This window comes from Plasmodium fragile, assembly GCF_000956335.1.
Source record: "Plasmodium fragile strain nilgiri unplaced genomic scaffold supercont1.34, whole genome shotgun sequence".
NCBI lineage: Eukaryota > Apicomplexa > Aconoidasida > Haemosporida > Plasmodiidae > Plasmodium > Plasmodium fragile.
Genome location: NW_012192614.1, coordinates 188,511 through 208,264, shown reverse-complemented (window position 1 = coordinate 208,264; position 19,754 = coordinate 188,511). Strand labels below are relative to the sequence as shown.

General features: G+C 37.7%; 4 protein-coding genes across 4 annotated transcripts; 1 reads left to right on the top strand and 3 right to left on the bottom strand.

Moving 5' to 3' along the window:
- Positions 1-341: 341 nt before the first annotated feature.
- AK88_03152 (uncharacterized protein) lies at positions 342-1,889 on the bottom strand (the record flags this gene model as incomplete). Its single annotated transcript, XM_012480774.1, has 1 exon — positions 342-1,889. One exon carries the CDS (start codon positions 1,887-1,889, stop codon positions 342-344), a length of 1,548 nt encoding a protein of 515 aa, XP_012336197.1.
- Positions 1,890-2,485: 596 nt separating this feature from the next.
- Positions 2,486-10,838, bottom strand: AK88_03151 (uncharacterized protein; the record flags this gene model as incomplete). Its single annotated transcript, XM_012480773.1, has 4 exons — positions 2,486-2,530; positions 2,667-2,770; positions 2,884-3,235; positions 3,366-10,838. 4 exons carry the CDS (start codon positions 10,836-10,838, stop codon positions 2,486-2,488), a joined length of 7,974 nt encoding a protein of 2,657 aa, XP_012336196.1.
- A 90-nt stretch (positions 10,839-10,928) lies between these two features.
- On the bottom strand, positions 10,929-11,360 carry AK88_03150 (uncharacterized protein; the record flags this gene model as incomplete). The annotated part of the gene is made up of 1 exon (XM_012480772.1): positions 10,929-11,360. The coding sequence occupies one exon, from the start codon at positions 11,358-11,360 to the stop codon at positions 10,929-10,931; it is 432 nt and encodes a 143-aa protein (XP_012336195.1).
- Positions 11,361-12,448: 1,088 nt separating this feature from the next.
- Positions 12,449-19,209, top strand: AK88_03149 (uncharacterized protein; the record flags this gene model as incomplete). The annotated part of the gene is made up of 2 exons (XM_012480771.1): positions 12,449-14,276; positions 14,372-19,209. 2 exons carry the CDS (start codon positions 12,449-12,451, stop codon positions 19,207-19,209), a joined length of 6,666 nt encoding a protein of 2,221 aa, XP_012336194.1.
- Positions 19,210-19,754: the final 545 nt, after the last annotated feature.

Genomic DNA, 19,754 nt, shown 5'->3' with positions numbered 1-19,754 from the left:
TTTTTTTTTTTTTTTTTTTTTTTTTTTTTTTTTTTGTCATTCCATGATGTGTGCATATGCGCTCCATGGCTTAATTTTTAACCTCTAGCTAATTTGTGCATTCCTGATAACACAATGTGCAGTGGTGTATAATTCAAGCGACTAACAATATTTTGTTTCGTCCCGTATTTTGCAGTAAAGGAAGGGTTGCTCAGGTTGGCCCATTCCTTTACAATTAATTTGTTATAAAGCAAAAATATGTTTAATTTGTAACGCGTGTCTTTGGTGCAAAGAACAAAAAACAAAAAAAAAAAAAATATATATATATACATATATATATCCCCCGTGTTTTTGTCACCTCTTCAATTTATGTAAGTGGTCCAATCGTACTTTGCATAGGCAGATTTAAACGTCTCTACAGCATTGACATACTGCTGAAAATTTTGAAAACATTTATAAAATTTATCCTTTTTAAAAAGATCTGTAAAAATACATTTACACATATTTATGTAATCATAATTATTTTCAATTACTTGTATATACGTCTCCACTAGCGAAAAATTGACCGAAACGTAGGGGATCTGTTTCGGTAAAACATTATAAGGGGCATATTTATTTTGCGTGACAATTAACTGTTTGTTTTCTCTATATAGAGAATTTATATCTTCCAGATTTTTTTTGAAATAAATTTTTGCCTTCTCAAGTAACTCCATTGGTATTATGTAACAATTAATATATGTATGTTTTGTTTTTCTCAGCGATATTAATTCGATGCTAGCATTAAAACAGTTATTAAATTCGACAAAAATGCACGTCTTATTGCTTTCCTCCAACATGGCTATTAACGACTTCATGTGATTGCGCATGTCTTGCACGATATCAAAATTTGTGTTCGTTACGCTAGTGGTATGTTCAATAGGCGAAATAAACAACTGATCTTTTAAAAAGACATTTTTGTAATTATAGTAACATATGTATGACTTCTGACTGATGCTGATTATATTCAATTTATTTATTTTGCTGAACGAGTTGGAGTCGATGCAAAATTTACAGTCTACTAAATTTTTGTTCAATGCATTTTTTAACAACATTTTTTCTTTCTTTTCCGCTATTGTCATTTCCAATTTGGCGCTCAACTGGGTCATTTTATCCGTGCTACGTGTCTTCACTTTGTCTTCACTTTGGCTACTAAAATGAATTTCCTCTTTTTCCCTTGTGCTTTTCCGTTTGGTTTTATCATTCGCAGGGGCTCTGCTCCGGTCCGAGTCGCTTGTTCGTCCCCCCACTGTGTAGCTTTTCCCCGCTAGGTTGTTTTGCCCATCCTCGTGCTTTTTTCCCGTTCGTTTGCGCTCGGCACACTGGGTGATTTTGTCTTTCCTCGATTCTTCTTCCACCTTTTCCTTCTTTCTCTTCTTTCTTTTTCTCTCCTTTTCTTTCTTCCTTTCGTTCCTTTCTTTTTTGTCCCTCTCCCTATGTCCCCTTCGATGTTTCTCGCGCTTTCGTCTTTTCGTCTTCTCTTGGGATGAGGAAGAGTATGTGCGTGAAGAGGCAGAAGCGGAGGATGCGATAGATGAGGACGATACGGCCGTGGCTCCCGATGCGGACGACGCTGATGCGTCCGAGGAGGCACTTGCCGAGCTCCCCTTCGCGCTCCTCCTCATGCCTTTACTCTTCCTTTTAAGAAGAAAATTTTTACATTTCTGGTCGTAGGATTCTTTATCATTTAGTTCGTCCCTCTTTAGCTTTCTCATATCAGACAGGTGCCGATCATGCATTCCCTTAACCCTAATTTCCTTTCCCCTCTTTTTTTCATCGGCCTTGTCTTCATTTTGGGAATGTACATTATTCTTTTTCAGGAGATTTAGGAAGTTGTTTTTCGCGTATTCGTAGAACTCGTCTACGTTGCTCATTTTTGGAGTTGCCTCTACGCGGAATGGGGGCAGGAATTGTCCAAGTCCGATTGCGCAGAAAGAAAAGGAAAATAAATCAAGCGCATGATAGAAAAAACGAACGAGCGACTGCTCAGTTCATCTCGGTCGCTTCAAATCGTTGACGCCGGCAAACGACGAAATTAACATTCGCCGCTTCATGCAGTGCGAATAGCGCCACAAGTTAAGGGTTGCCAATGCATAAAAACAAAAAAATGAAAAAATAAAACAACGTATGATATACATTAAACTCTTGACACAGCATTAAAAAGTGTGAAACAAATCAGGAACAGAAAAAAATTACAGAACAATGAAAGGACTCCGTTTTTGCCTTTTCGATTATGCATTAATCATCACTTAAAAAAAAAAAAACAATAAGGCACAAAAACAACTTTTAATAATTTTAAGAAAAACAATTTAAAACACGTTTAGATAAAAAGGTTGAAACGTCAGTTTCCTCGGAAACCGTTTCTCCATATAGGCGAAACGTCATGCAAATTTGTGAAAAAAAACAAAAAAAATTCCCAAATTAACGCGTTTATTAGACCTTCACTTGGGGGTCATTAAGCTGGAAGAGGTCAATTAACACTGTCCGAGTCGCTTGAATTTTTTATTAGGAAATGCTGAATGGGGAAAAGAGAAGAAGTTTTGTTGTCGTACCTTTTAACAAATCCCTCGCACACTTGCATCATTTTTGTGCACGCGCTTTGAGTAAGTGATACGCATACACAGGTTATGAATTTTTCTTTCCTTTTTTACGTTTATGTAGGGATCATCCGTTGACTTAATCCATTTGTTGGACTCCCTTTTCGCGTTGGCTAATATGGCTTCTCGTATTTTTTCCGGGAATTGCATAACATCACCTAGAGGACAAAAAAGGGGGAGGTGGAAAATAAAGCGATTCACTCAACAAGCGTAGCGGTGTAAGTGTATATGCCATATAGCGCACATCCACATGAAAAAAAAAAAAAATTACCCGAGGGTGTGATGAATTCCGTTTTTTTGACAACAGTGGGAATTTCGTACTCGCCCATTGCTGCATTCATAATTGATAAGCTGTTCCTATTGTAACTGCAAGTAATTTTCTTTATGTTGAAGTAGGACGGCTTGAAATATTTAAACATGTAGAGGGATGGGTTTAAAAGTTTTATATTATCGTAAATTTCTGGTTCTTCGTAGATGCTTTTTTTTTCCTTTTTTTGTTCCATCTGTCTTCTTCCATAGTAGGAGTAAGATAAATTCGTTTCCTTCTTTTTCTCTTTTTTATCACCACTGCTGACAATTTCGACTGCGCTGAATCCGTACAAGCAGAGGTTGTTCATTAGGACCTGCGGGATGGGGGAGACACATGTGCGACACGTGTTTGTGCAACAAAGTATGTACACACAGGCATGATCACTCAGGGAACTGCGTATAGAGGGAACCGTGTATCAGCGTAACTGCACTCACGGAACTCACCAGAATTTCGTCCAAGTCGCAGCACACATCAATCGCCTCCACAGCATCCCACAGGGGGTCGTGAACTGGGGAGGGGTTCGCAATGAATATTATTTTCCCCCGTGAGACGGCGGCGTCGCCACCGCTATTTTCATTCCCCTCATCGGGGCTTCGCAAATTGTTCATTTTAGGTTTAATCCTGAATTTGTTAAAAACGTTCAACGTGTGGCTGACTACGGGGGAGGAGGTTTCTTCTTTTTTTTCGATAAGCGCAAATTGTCCCCACATGTATATTGAATGTTTAGTATTTCCAGGCTTTGCAATCAAGCAGACAAAATTATCCGAACATGCAATTTTGATTACACTAATGTTTGGCGAAAGGCAAGTCAACGGGTATATTGATATTTCATCGAGATTTCTTAACTTGTTTTTATTTAACCCTAAGATGCACTTGTAATTATTGCCCCAAATGTACAAAGAACTTTTATCGCTCCTTAGGCACACATTGTAGCTGTCATTACACAGAATTGTGTGACACTCAGATATTAAAAGCACCGGTTCGTATATATTCTGGTGAAAATATTTCAAGTTGATAAAAAAGAAATTTCCACTCATGTAGAGATCACCCTTTCTACAAATGTACCCACTATGATAGGATGCACAGCTGATATTCTTAATCTTAATTTTGTTTTTTAAAAAATGTTTTATTATTTTAGGATATCTTATTATACTCCTTTCATATTTTTGCCCACATTGTCCAAATAAGTTACTTCCCCAGGAATATACATTTCCATTTTCTGATAGAGCTAATGTATGTTCAGACCCACAACTAATATTGGCAATTTTATTTGTTTCACTTACCACCTTGGTGAATTCCACGATTTTTTCATTTTCCCCCTTAGCATTTTTTTTATCTATTATTTGGTAATCTACAATGTCATGCATGGACTCCCCTCCATGGGTGCTCGAAAAAAGGTTTGTATCAATTGTGAATTTACGTGTGTGCTCGAAAATTAAATGTTGGATATTTTTCTTATACTTGCTGCATAAACTGTTCTCTGTGTACTTTTTCTCTTTTTTTTTCTCCTCTTGGTGCGGTGCACCGTTGCCTTTTCCGCTTTGGGTATGACTCGAATTTCTTTTCAGGTGAGAAACGCTGGTTTTGTTGTCTTCTGGATGGGATCCCACACTACTCAAGGTACTTTCCCTTCTTGTGGTATCCATGGTGGAGCTACATCTTCTTCGACTATGATCTGAGAAGTTCATCATGTCTTTGCTCCTTTCCCGGGGCAAGGATTTTCCTTCTTGGCGTTTACCTTTTGGCTGATTTTTATTCCAACACGGTGGAGGGAGTTGATTCGCCTGATCGTTCACGACTACGTTTGCTAGGTTTCCCATTGTGTTGTTAGTCATGCTGCTCGTGATGCTGCCCTCTACACTGTTCTGTATGCCTTTCACTGCACACCGGGACTCCCTAGCAACGTCGTTCGTGTGGTAGATAAAATTTTTCTCAAATAAGTTGTAATAGCCAAGTTGTCCGTAGTCATTCGAACCCAAGCTGTACACAAACTTGGCGTAGTAGTTCTTCCGATCCCCATAAGTGTTACTCTTCCGCATGGAGGTCGTGAACCCGTCTTGGGAATCATCAACAGGCTCACTGATAACACTTTGGCTTATTAGCAGGATGGTGTGGGTTCTCCCAACGAATATTTGTATGGAACCAAAAACGGGAATGTTAAAAATGGTATTCTGACTATTATTAGTGCATTTCTGAAACATTTGTTTCATGTGAATTATTTTTAAAATGCTGTTAATTTTGTATGCCCACGGAAGGGTATAATGATAGGAGACATTTTTATACATTTTTAAATTAAACACAATATTAAAGTGATGATTTTTCTTTTGAAATTTCTTAAAGTAAAAAAAGTACCATTGTTTTAATAAAATGTGATAGGTCAAAAGTTTCAGAGCTTTTCTCTCCTTCAAAATATAATATTTGTAAAATGGGAAATTGTTTTTTTGTAAAAAGTAATACTTGTTCTTGTCATATTCACTGCTGTACATGTTAAAATGTGCTTGTGAAAAGATTGTTTTTAATCTATAAAAATTTTTCCACCATCTTTGAATTAGAATTATACTTCTCTTCATTTTATTATATCTGATTCTTTCTATGCATGTATGTATGTAAGCCTGCGTGAAGTATATGGCATTTATCAGCATGTTGAATTGCTTCCTTACAACATACCCCTTGTAGTTACTCTGAATTTTAATCACCGCTTCAGGAATTTTAAATTGACTTTGAATGATATTTCTACTGTATATATTTTTTATCAAGTAATGGTAATTGACCTTAGTTAGGACATTAGAATAAGACAAGTACTTTCTCTTAATAGATAAGAAGCATATTTTTAAAAATAGTTTTTTCTGGAAATTTGTAAGACACATGTATCTTCTAAAGTAGGATTGAATTAAAGCGGCAGATTTGTTAGGGATAATTGTTTCATTTAAATTTTTTACAATTTTAACCTGAACGAGATAGGTTTTAATGGCGCTGTTAATATTTTCTATCATCTTTTTTTGAAACTGTTCCCTTTTTAATTCTCTATATTTTCTTTGTTGGCTTATTTTTCTATACCAGGATTGTATATATACACTGGCTGCATGTCGAATTAGTTTTTTTTCATTCTTCATGAAATTCTCCTTGCACAACTCCAACGTTTCCTTTGTTTCGTCAAAGTCTTTGTTTTTTACAATGTAACTATAAAATATTATAAATGATACCAATAAATTTTTCCTTCTCTCCATTGTTTTCATCCTTTGGTGAAATAGGAACCTCCTCATGTAGTTTTGGATGACAACAATTTTGTCTCTAAGGAAGAATTTTATTTTCCTATTTTTGTAAGACAAGTAGCAATTCTCAATTTTCCGGACGTAAGGCACTATAGATTTTACATACTTGGCTCTCAAATTCTCTAATATAAAGTAAACATATTTACTTATGAAAATAAAATCCCGGAAATAAAATGTGTTTTTTGATATGTTAAAGTTGTATAAAATTATTTCGCACAAGTCTTTTTTTTCCTGAACATTCAGGCCGTTTAGGTAGTTGAAATTTTGTATGTGTTCTGGGGTTCCTTTCTTTTTCGTTACATGGCTTCGTGGACTATTCCCTTTCTGCGTCAATGCACTTCCTCCTATCAGGTTTCCCTTAGTGCTTGCACTTGTGTTGGGTACGGCATTTTCGCTAGAACTATGAGCGTCATTCCCACTTTGGTTAGAATAGGTGTTGCCACTTGCATTGGAAGGGGGTTTCCCCGTTGGATTAATTACAGCATTCCCATTTGAGGTGTGGGCAGAGTCCCCATCCTCGCTAGAGGCGTCATTTCCATTAGCACTTCCTTTAACACTTCCATCCCCATTTGCACCTTCTCGAACGCTCTCACGCATATTAGTATGAACTTCCATGTCTTCGTGTTCGTTCCCCTGTTCAGACCTCCCTGTACCTCTGACACAGCTATTCTCTCTCTTCTTCTTCCACCTGAGCTCGTAATAATTGACGAGCTTAATCAAGTCCCTATCCCTGCTGACGTGTATACAGAATAGCAAATACTTCTTAATAAAGTCTAGACAAGTCAAACTATGATACAGGTACTTCAATTGGTTGTTAAAAATTCGTTTCAAATTTAGCATATCGATAACATTTTTGATATGTTCCTTGTTTATTTTTTTTTTCAGTTCAGAAAAATCGGTGAACTCTTCCGCTGACATGGTAGCAGAATTGAGAAAAAATTTTCTGCTTGACCTTGTCATGCCACTAAAAAATGGCCTATTTGCAGATGGTGGGGAAAAAACATCCCCCCGGAAGATATTACTTTGGTGCCTACTACTAAAACTACTACTGCTGCTGCTGCTGCGAGATGTTCTGCCACCATAATATACACTCACACTTCTGCCATTGCCCCTGGCATATTTGGTCATGTACTTGGGCACTATAAATGTATCTTGTCTTGTTCTTTCCCTCTCATTTAAAACGAGCACGAAGAATTTTTCATATGTATTTTTTATAACACTGGAAAAAAAACAAATTTCGTCGTATAAAAAGTTGCTCTTATAATTTTTTAGCGGAAACGAATTTTGGAAAAATATTTTTCTTAAAAATTTAATTTCACTCTTTTCTATGATTTGTATAGTGTCATCTAGTGCACACAAATCATTGGCATTATCCAGAATCATGTTATTGCATCGGTACGTAACCGTTTCGTCGTTGTAGTGCACTATGGAAAATTTTTGTTTTCTCTTTCTTCCTGCAAGATTGCCTCCACTTACATGACATTCCTTATCACCGTTAGCGATTTCTTCCATCAGCCTTAGTAGCATTTTTTCTACATACTCTTCATCAGTCAATTTTATTTCTCTCTTTCTGCGCTCATCCTCCTTGTAATGGATGGTTCCTACGGGGGGGATACGACGATCGCGCCTGCCACTACATTCGAGCCTATCATTACTATTGCCGCTATCTGCTTCATCACAAATCCTTCTGGAATGCACCCCTTCAGTAAGGCTCTTCACAGCACGTGAAACTTCTGCAAAGTATAAGTACACCATTTTGTAATACTCTGCTTTTATGACGACTGATGGTCTTATGCCTTTTATCTCTTGGCCATTTTCCAAGGTGTGTAAAAACTTGTATGTATATTTTTGTAGCAAATGTGATATGGGATCTTTTCCAAATTGAGAAACGTAGGAACTGATTATGCTACCTCTACAAATGTGATCAGTCAATCGTCTGTACTTCTCCAAAGTGCTTCCTATGGCACAATCGTAGTTATCGTTTTCTTCCCTCGATTCGTTTAATGCTTTTATTGTATGCACGAGATAGCTATCCATGTTGAACATGGACATTTTCAAATAGTGATGGTGCAGTATTTCGTTATATAGGTTGTTAATAAGTTGGGATAAGTTGTTGTATTTTTTTTGTCCATTCTCATTTTTGTTTTCTTCTGAGACGTTTGCACTCAGCCCAGTATTGCTATACACATACAAGGAATGGGCAACGGTCTCATTAAGGAAGTATGTTCTAAGGTACTCATTAATTTGTTTTATTATCCTAATTTTTAATCTGAAAAATATGGTGGAACATAAATTTTTTAGCTTTATCTGACTATTTAAAATTTTCATCATCGCCTTTAAATCTACACCTAGTAAGAAAGCAATGTATTCCTCCATTATATGTCCTGCGAACACTATGAAATAAGTGAATTTTTTCTTTCTCTGTCCACTTGTTGTATTCTCATTTGTGTACATGTGATTTTCATGCATATTGGATTTATCACTTGTTTCCCCCCCGCTCGATGCTGCGTTGTCATCCCTGCCGATTTTTAGATGGCTGCTATTTCTGAAGTCCATATCCAACTTCCGATCAAAGGGGTTACACATCTTGCTACTCTTGCATCTGCGCACTCTCGTTGCCTTTTCTTGAGCACACCCATTCTGCAAAATCTGCCTAATGCAACTTACGCTTTTTTCTTCATCCGTATAGGAGCTAAAATCACTGCTCATATATTTTTCATTTGTACAATTTAAAAAATTTGAACAATTCTGATTTGAATAATCCGATGAGTCTTTTTCCCCCTGCTTGTTCATGGCGTTTGACATTACTAATTTTTTATAGTCCTGCACATTAATCAGCTGCAGATGTAGGAAGTTCAGTGTTTCTTCCTCATTTTTGTGCAAGCATGTTCTTATGGTGATATATATATTGATAAATATTAGTGCAAAGTTTAATCTAATCATTGAAAGGATCTCTTCTTGTGTGAAGCCTAGTTCTAGGAAATAATCAAACGTTTTGCTTATGTCGGTTTCCTTTATTTCTATGTCGGCAGGGGCGTCTACATAATTCTTATAAATTTTTTTTATATCAAGTGGGTGCAATTTTAAATGCTTGTAGTATTTATTCGAGGTATCCAACAGGGTGCTGCCAAGAAGGAAGAAGAATATGTAGGGTATATTAAAAATTTCGTTTTGGTTTCCTTTTTTCTTTGAGTGTCGCTGTTCGTGGTGCTCTGTGTGCTGTGCAACGGTGCTATCGGAGTCGTTATTCGAACTTGCGTGTAATTCTCCCCCTCTTGTTGCCTTTTTTTTTTTTTTCTTCTTCTTCTTCTTCTTCTTTTTTCTGTGTTCATATTTGTTGGAAGAGCTTTGTTCCCCTGGTCCTGATTTGCTGCCCCCATCGCCGCTACATCCGGAGTGATCCATTTTGTGATGATCGTCCCGGACATGTGCGTGGCTAATTTTAGCGCCCCCCTTTTTGCCCTGCTTATCTGCCCAATTCAGGCGCTCCAAGAAGCTTCCCATTTTGGTGCAAATATTTGTCACATTATTTTGGTCACTTAAAAAACACGGGAGGACATTGAAATATAGCAGTTTGTTCTTGCTGCTGAAATGTATGACAAAGTTGTAGCATTTGTAATTAAAAAATAAGTTAAGCACATTCATAACGTTTTTGTATGCATGATACAATTCTTTGTTTTTTCCCTTCTTTATTATATGCTTGAATACATAAGTACTTACTACATTCTGGTTGCTGTTTTTTTCTCCACATATGAAGATTAATTTGTTTCCATGATTTGATGTGCTGAGCTGTGGATCCTTGGAATTAACCAAGTTGTTATATCTACTGGAGTGATTGGACCTCTTGGACACGCTCCTTTGTTGGTAGCTACTACTTCTGTGTACGAAGCTTTGTCCCGAGTTGGAGGTAGCGACACTGCCCTCATCTAGGCGATCGGTCCTGGGCCCCCCAAGGAACCCCTTACCTATACCGCTAACAGCATCATTTGCAATTCCATTTGAATTTCCCCCCACCGTGGCGATAAATGTGCCCCCGGCAGAACCTCCATGCGAATAACTAATCGAACTGCGCATAGAACCTGCGAGGGAGTCACTGTCATAACCGTCCACAGAAGCGCGCCGCGGGTGGGTCTTAATGTTGAACAGCTCGTTAAAATCTATTCTAGAATTTCCCAAAATATCCTTGTGCACTTGCGCCATTTCATCGTTGCTTCTGACATATAATTCCGTCTTCAATTCGTTTAAGTTCTTTTTCCTCCTCTTAAACTTGTGAAAATGGAACGTGTTGCTTTTGCTCAGATTGATCCTTTTGTTCCACAAATAGCTGAACACATTTTTGCCATCTTCCCCATAATTGCCATCAGAAGCGACATCCGAATTTTCCTGTGACTCGAGTTCGGTGTTAACTTTCCTCAGCTTCTTCTGTAATGTATAGTTAATGAACGAACTAAATATATCATTATTTTTGTTCTTCGTTTTGAACAACAGTTTGTAAAAGGCGTGCACGTACTCATGTGGGTTGATCATGATCAGCATGTTGTTAAATATGCTCAAATAAATATTTTCATTGTATCTCTTAATGATCAGGTCGCAGATATCTGAATTTTCCTTGTACACGTAGTAAATGTCTTGTAGGTTCTCCATATTGTAGCTGCAGGGGGAAAAGAAGAATAAGACATACATGTAATATATATGTTCATGTTGTGTCGCGCAGTGAGCAAGACTCTTACGTGCTCAGGAAAAAACTCTGTCGCTTTTGTGAGAAAAACTTGTTTTCTCCCTTTCTGAATACAAAATGACATATTTTTTGGCCTCAGTGGAGAATGAAGACATATTGATTAGTGGTAGACACCCATGTGTGTTATTTTTCCTCACAACATACCTCATGGTGTTCCCATTTTGAATAGCAAAACATTCGTTTTTTTTTTTTAACAAATTGTCATAGTGGTTAGGCAACATTAGTTCGTTATTTTTTATAGCAATATCTGCTTTCTTCTTTTCCCTTTTCTGCTTAATTAAATAATCTTCATTGAAATGCAAGTCTTTCAAGGTACATAATTTATGCCTTCTTTCCGATTTTAAGTAAACATCCTCATTCCATTTTATGTTAAAAGAGTTTGTCATATTTGGATCGTTCCTGTGCCTATCACGAATTTTGCCTTTCATTTTCCAAGTTGAAAATGGCTATTTTTCGGGTGATCGCAGACATAACTGTTCGATCTGACCGTGTAGTACACACCACGTGGTATGGTGCGCGCGTCCAGGTGTTTAGTTAAGCTCACCCGCGTACTAACGCATGCAGCACGAGTAACCATTTGGAAAAGCGCGAGAAGGCAGCAACACATCCCTTCATAATTACGTAGCACATTTATGAGATGAGCGCGACAAAAAAAAAATGCGCTTATGTGTGTATGCATACAAACACGCACGTTAATTTTTTTTGTCCGATTTACGAAAACACACAAAAGGAAGAAATGTTTATATAAGCAAACACGCACATGTACACATAAAATATATATATGCATATAAATTTATATATGTGTATGCATTTTCACCGCACCTGCGACTGCGATTGCGACTTTTTTCAAGAAAATGCCACTAAAATGGGCAACGCGTGTAAACTGAAAAACGCTGAGCGGTGCCTGGAAAAAAAGGAAAATCGATCTTGCACATGCTCTCAGGTTCCGCCCACTGGGGCCAAAACTTCGGTCGCGAAATTCCAGGTGCTCAAAAAAAAAAAAAAGGAAAAAAAGGGAAAAAAAGAAATGGAAACAAAAATGATTTTTTACGCGAATAATATTGCAAAATGTTCCTAGAAACCTGCGCAAAAATTGCACACTGCGAAAAAGCCATTCAACAAAAGGAGAATAAAAGTTAAGGGAACAAATTAAGTGAAATGGTCCGCAATCAACAAATGCTCCTGAACAGTAAACACAGGTAGACAGTTTTTTTTTTCCTTTTTTTTGCTTATGTACGTACTTGGTAAAGCCTAACAAAGTATGCAACGATCTAAACTGACGAAACGAAAATTTAGTCGATTAAATGGTATACACAATTCGTGTGAAAGTAAAACCATAAAAGGGACAAAAAAAAAAAAAGGGGAAACGATGCGAACATTTCTAATGGAAAGGTAGCGTACACTGAGAAGAATGCCGGTGGGAGGACAGGAAGTGAAACTACGTGAGCATACCAAAATACCAGACAAAAGGCAGCCTAATAGATAAATGAATAGAGAAAAAAAAAAAAAAAACGCCATGGGAAAGGAAACCCTGAGTAATATGGGAACCCTCAAAAAAAAACAGAAGCTGGACGAGGAGTTGCTCGAAATAATTATTTATAACATATTATCGCTTATTATTGTCAACGGAGAATTAAGTAAAACCTCCTCGAAAAATAAAGTAATCGATTTAATCATTGTAGAAAATGTCGATTACATTCTGAACAACTGTTTTTTCCTCTGCTTGGGCAACATTCAAAAATTGCTTTTCGTGATCGACTTGATATTGAACGATGAGGGTGTGTACTACGAATTTGGCAAAGTCCACAAAAAGGAAAATGCAGGAACTGCGAAAAATGCTGAAATGATAAAAATTGAGGAAACTCCGATCTGCAAAAGTAGCACACTTGCCGCTGCTGGGGCGGACACCAAGGAAAGCCGTATCCCACGTGCCCCTGCAAACGATGGCACGATCGGCAAAGCCGATTTCGATAGAATGCAAAAGCGTGCAAGGAAAGACAGGCAGGTAAATGGAACCAAGTCTACACGGTTTACCGATAGGTATAGCCTGAACAATTATATTAAAGACATTTTCCTCTACATAGAAGAAAAAAACATCTATCTTAGTTTATTTCATTTTAATTATATATTTAAAAATAGCGCAGATTACCAGCAGTTTTTTCTGCGAAGGTATCAAAGTTACACGTTCGAAAAGTTCTACAGGGAGATTACGGCTGTAGCAGGGAAGCGCCCCTTGAAGCGCACTCGCAACAACAGCCATTCCACAGGAAAACGCATGAACGTAGGGCTAAACAGAAGCGTGTGTGGAAACGCAAAAGAGGTCGCTAATTTGTTATATATTAAAAAAAAAAAATACACTAATTTGTACGATGCCGTAATAAAATATCACAAGGAAAATTTCAATTTGTTGGGAACAGCAGATACTTGTGACGGAGTATCGTCCTGTTCTTCTTCTTCCTCCTCTACCGTAGGGGACTACACATGTTCAGTCTCAGAGACCAGGAACGATAAAAGCATAACGCGTGGTGCACAATGGACTAATGCAGCAACATTCATACACGACATCGCTAAGAAAGGAAACGATGCAAATGCACAAAATAGTAACAATTGTAGAAGCGGGAATGAAGGCGAGGCGGAAAACATTGAATATGTTCCATATGATCTAATAAGTAGAGAAAAAATAAAAAAATTATATAAATATAAAAAGCACAAGTGCAAATTGATTCAGGACAATAATTTTATATCTAAAAAATCGTACATCCCTATTAATTTATTCCCTAATAATGATTTACACGTAAGTAATATAAAGTTTCAAACCCTATCATCAAGCATACGTGTAAAGGTGCACTTGCTCATTCTGTTCACCAACTTGATCCTAATGTTCGATTTGCTTAATTCGTCCTTGTACCCATGGGTGTACAAATTTATTTCTTTTCTTCTAAATGTACTGAATAATTTTAATTGTAAATTTTACTACTACTTGGATAATTCATCACTACTGTCCCAATTTAATAAAGAAAAGTTGTTCCTACTTAATAAGACCACGTGGGATCACAAATTTGTAACAAAGGTGAGCGACGTCAATCGAGTTAGCATATCAAGGAGTGCAAATAGCCTAACTGCAAAGGGGTCCTCCATTTTAAAAAAAATGGTGCAAAAAAATGCCAAGAAGGACAACAGAATTAATACAAACTTCCCCTATACAAATAGCGGTTATATTGAAATCTACGATAAGGACAAAAAGGAAAATGCGAAGAAACTTTATTTCCACCACTTTGTTTCTGTTCAAATTTTGAAATACTACTCCGTTTTATCCCTATACGAGATTGAGAACTTGTATAAAGGTTACATGCTGCGCTATTGTTGTTACGTCAAGTTCGTGGAACATTATTGGTGTGTAGTCAAACACAATGTAATTTTTTTCCTCACCCCCCTTCAGGCATTTTATCCTGCCTTCTCGGAGATGTGTACAACAGGACGATCAGCACTATTTGCATGTTCGAAAGGGAAGGAAACCAGTACCCCGTTTCGCCCCCATGTAGGAATAACACCCACTTCAAAAATAAGTACTTAGAAAAAAACAACATCGATTTGTATAGGTTAATTGGAGAACTTACCAAACTGAGATGCAACAATAGAAGTGAAGAGGTGGTTATAAATGCCTTGAGGTATCTTTATCTGTTCGTTCTGTTTAATTATATTACAATATTGGGGAATTTTTCGATCGTTCATGAGGTTTTTGCGGAAGGAGACGAAGCTCTGCCCCGTGTCGAGGGGGAAGAATGTAATGTGGATAATTGCTCCGATGGGAAAAACGTGCATGCGGATAACTGCTTCGATGAAAGAAATACTCATATGGATTACTGCCAAGAGGCCGTCGTTGGCGGGGCAAAACGGCAAGCTCCACTACGCAACGACCTAGCCAATCTTAACTACCAAATTAACTCATTCGTAACAGAGAATCACGTAAGGCTAGAACTGCAAGAATTTTGCAAAAGCACCCAAGTGTCAGACGGGGTAAAAACGAATTCATATTTCAGGGGGAGTCTAATTACACTTCCGTTTTATATCAACCTGGGGGGTTGTCAGATGACAGACCAGGTTGGAAAAGTGGAAGAATTGAATCGGGTCAACGATGTTGGAAATGGGTTCGCTGATTGGTTCGCTCATTGGCCAGCAAGAGACCACGAAGAAATTACCCGGGGTGAGTATCCCCCCAAGGAGGAAACAACGAGGCAAAAAGAAATGATATGCAACGCGAACAAGTGCAAAAGGATAATACAAAGAAGAATAACAAAATTGTTAAGTAGAAATCCCCATTTGATGTTCCATATCACTCGGTATGTCCCCCTTTTTGCAAGCACCTTGGCTGATATGCTAAAAAAGAATAACTATTTTCTGTACCAAAATGATAGCTACCGTTTTGCTGTCTGCATCAATTACCTTTACATGCTTTACGCAGAAGTGAATGAAAGTGTCATTCGAGATTTGTATGACAAAGTTATGCTAGTTATAAAAAACGGGTTCTACACACATATTAGTAAAATAATCATAATATATATGTTTTCCTTTTTTTTAAACAAAAAATACGTTTTGGATCTGTGCGAAAGGGATATTAATCAGTTCTTTCCTACTTTTTCCGACTCAAAAGATTTAGCAATTATCAAGTATTATTTTGTTCTGAAATTTGTTCAGTATAGGCCTATACCGATCAAGTTGGAAGAGGTACACAGAAAATTGTATACCTATCACAATTATGCAGTCGTGGGGGAGGCTACTAAAAATGGAAACACTTGGGGTAGTGAATTCCCCTTTTTGAAGGACCACGCGTTAGGAAAGATGCGTTCAGAAAAAGATACATCATGCAAGTACACTCATGGAGTAAGAACTGAAAACATCGCATTCGAAGCAGAACAAAGTAGTGGTCATGGAAGGAATGGCCCCCTAGGTCCACAATCACGATGTTGTAAAAAACAAATTAGACAAAACTCACCTTTAGAGGCAAGGTCCACTTTGGTATGCACCAATCAGTGGGAAAGTGACTGTGACACATGCGGGGAAAAATTACAAAAGACGAGGTTGCGCTTGAAGTGTGATCCCACAGAAAGCATTTCACAGTTGGGCGTGGCAAGCAGAAGGGATGAAGAAGAAAAGAAAGAAAACGCTAGTGGGAGGAGCCTGCAATGTTATATAAACACTCTTTGCCGTAAAAGAGCAAATGTGGAGCACGCTAAAGGATCCAAACCCATTGACAAACTCTCAAAAGAGTGTACCAAACATAGCGTCAATAGTGAAAACCCATTTGAGGAAGACCACTCCGGGTATACTTCGCCTGGCAAGAACAATTCCATATATGAGAAAAAAATATACTTTCTCATATTCTCGTACCATCTGTTAAAATGCAATAGTCAATCCAGGCAGTCGAAGCAAAGGCTAAAGGTGGAACTGCTCCATATACTACTATCCAACATGAGCTCAGTACAAATAATCCATTTTATGTTATATTATTTGCATGAAAAAAAAGATTTGAAATTATTCTGCGCTATCCAAAATGGGGTGTTAAGTTGCTTAATGAAGATGAAGCCAAGTTATAAGCTCATCAATTTTTTGGCATTCTTTTTTTACCTTGTAAAAATCAAATATACAAATGTTAAGGCTATTATGAAGATGCTGAGCAAAGTGTTTGTAAAATATGAATTCAATTTGAAGGTTTATATGGTCATGTTTAAAATTATAAAAGTGGTTTTACACCGTCATAGAATTTCGGATAGCTACCCATTCATTCTCTCCATTTTGAGGCACATAAAGGAAAGCAGCTACGTGTGTTTACACACCACGTGTATGTACTACATAAATATAATTCAAAATAAAATTTCATTCCTAGACTGCACTACATTGAGGAAACAGTGTCGAGATTACTGCCCCTATCTGACCGGGGCAGATGTCAATCCTCTGTGTGACGATCCAGAAACAACCCACAGGATCAGAGGCATAAACATAAAATATACAAAAAAATATGACACATCCAATTTTATTCAATTAAAAATTTGCAAAATAGACAGAAGAATGATGTTATCTCTGAAGGATAACGGATCGAGCATTTTTTACGCGCAACGTGGTGCAACAGATCCCGAGGGGGTAAATATCGGCGCAAGTGCCTTCCCCTCCAGCCATTACTATAACAGCAACGATTTTTGCGCAGACTCGTTTTACAGCATCTACAGGGACGACTCTTATAGCTTAAAAAATTATTGCACGTACATTGCTAATGCGGAGCAGTGCATCTACTTTCCGTTCGTTTTGAGGTACTCGCGCAGTGTAGAAGCAGCCGGGGGAAGAGGCACAAACCCTGGGAAAGGAAGCGATATGTCCCCCTCGAACGTTACCACTGTATCACCCAATAAGTTACTCCACATATCCGCACGTAAAGGAAAGCACAAACTGCACAGTACGAGGAGCACACCATATAGAGAGCCACTTTGCAACCCAAACGAAACACTCTTCTGCCTGAACGTATGCTTCGTGCACAAGGGGGATTTCGTGAACATACATAACGTGTACATTCCATACATACAATTAGGTAACGAGTATCCCCCTAGCAGATATGGCTCCTCTGAAAAAGATAAACATGATGCACCGGCAGAAGTGGATCACCGTCATGAACACACGAGGGCAGAAGAAGACGCGTTGTTCCGAAGGCTACCCCGAAGAAGAAAAATTTTGTCACTGAAAAAAAAAAACTTTTTTATCGTCCGGTATAGCGGTGCATTATACAGGGGAAAGGTAAAGCACACGATGAGGATGCTAGTTAGAGTTTTAAAGCGGGGAAAGGCGTCCGTGCAGGAAGAACACTCCAGGTGGGAATCGAAGGGGCACTCCACAAACGGTGCAAGAACCAAACGAGGAAGTCGAAAGAAGAAAAAGAATAAGAAGCACACTTCAGCTAATCCAACGCATGGCACCCATTTTGAAGACATAAAAAGAAATCTAATAAAAAAGGAAGCATATAAAATAAATTGCATTTTAAAGGGAAATCCATTTTTAAAAAGAGCAGTGTGCCATGTGGGGGGCAAAAGTGGAAAGGCCAACCCAAGCAGAGACGAGAAAGTAAAAGAAACGACCAATTCATACAAGTTGTTAATCAAAATAGGAGTCAAATTACTAATTAAGAGCAAGTTCTATGCATATATCGTATACTTAAATAAGGAAAAAAAAACCTTCAAAAGATTTCTGGGAAAATATAATTTAAATTTTCAGGATTTCTTCCAACCATTTAGAGCGAGCATTGAATTCTGGAAAAACATTTTTGAAGATGTGTGGAATGGAAAAATTGGGAAAATGTATAAGTCCTCGAAATATTTGAACATGACATCGGATAAGGTTCTCCGAGTGATTAAGAAAAAGCTACACCCATTTGTGATCCAAGAAAACGTTAATGTAAAAAATTGGAATGTCTATAATTTTCCCCAGTATGAAATGCACGTAGGGAGAAACTACTCCCTGAATGACAAATATTATTATGCATATGGGAAAAAAAACAAAAAAATTAATAACCCCATTTTTGATGAGTTTTACATTGATAACTATCCCCTGGGTTCCTTTGAAACTGATGAGACGACTAACTCGACAATGAATCGAATGAAAGCATATGATCTTAAGGACGGTGGAACAACCAGAAAAAAGGAAACACATTACCTCGGATACAAACCTAAATTTATGAGTACCTTTGTACATGGTGCTTTAAGTCATTCTGTTCTTGACGACCATGTAGATGTAGCAACTCTGGAAAAAAGCGATAAACCAAGTGCAAAAGTGAATAGTACAAAAAAGGGGACTCGCCTAAAAAGGCACAATAATGGGCGTGCTACATTTTTTACTCCACGCGTAAGACGTATATTTCATCTGAATGTGAATCGGATAATTGGGGAAAAGGCAAAATGCGGGAAAAGAATTACTCAAGCGGGTGAAGACAGCGCAGTGCGGAAAATAACTGAAACAGGGCACACGCACAATAATGGCCATTCGAAATATAAAATAAATCGTTATTTATCGAGTGAAGGGCAGGGGGAAAAACGTAGGATCAACCCTAGGCGTAGCACAAACAGCGACGTGATTAAAAAATTCGTGGGGATTTTTCTGCCACCAAAGTATCACCTGCTCATGGTCTTTCACATCTACGAGTGGTCTACCTCGGTTCAGATACGCACTGATAACTTAAATGCCCTGAACTATGTGAACCCCTTTTTCGATGAATGTACGGCTGCACGCTGCGAATAAAAAAAAAGGGCAAGACGGCGTGAACGCGTAGATGTGTGCTCGTATATATAACCAGTTCAAACTGTTCACCCTTGTTATCTTAACGCTTCTTTTTCAAAGCGGAACAGTTGGAACACCCCAGACTCTCTCCATTCCCATTTTCCCTTTCTACAGATTTCGAATAAAGCGTCAGGAGCAGTCTTTTATTCAAGTTTTCCAAAGGTCAGATGGAACAGCGCGCACATTTCTGCGGTGGACAATTCTAAATCATTATCCTCTCCGCACTTGGTGTTTCTTTACAATTTTGTACATTTTAAAATTTTTCAAAAAAAAAAAAAATGTCTTACATATTTCAAAAAAAAATAGCGCAAAGGGGCTTAAATCTGGTGTAGGAAACATAAAAGCAAATAGCGCTTACATAAACACAAAATCAGAAAATGAAAAAACGTCAATGTTGAACAAAAACAACCAAAGAAGTTATGTTGTGATGCAGTAACCTAAAATGATTGCCTACTGCAAATGGGTGGTTAAAAAAAAAAAGAGGGAAATATATATTTTCTTTTTTT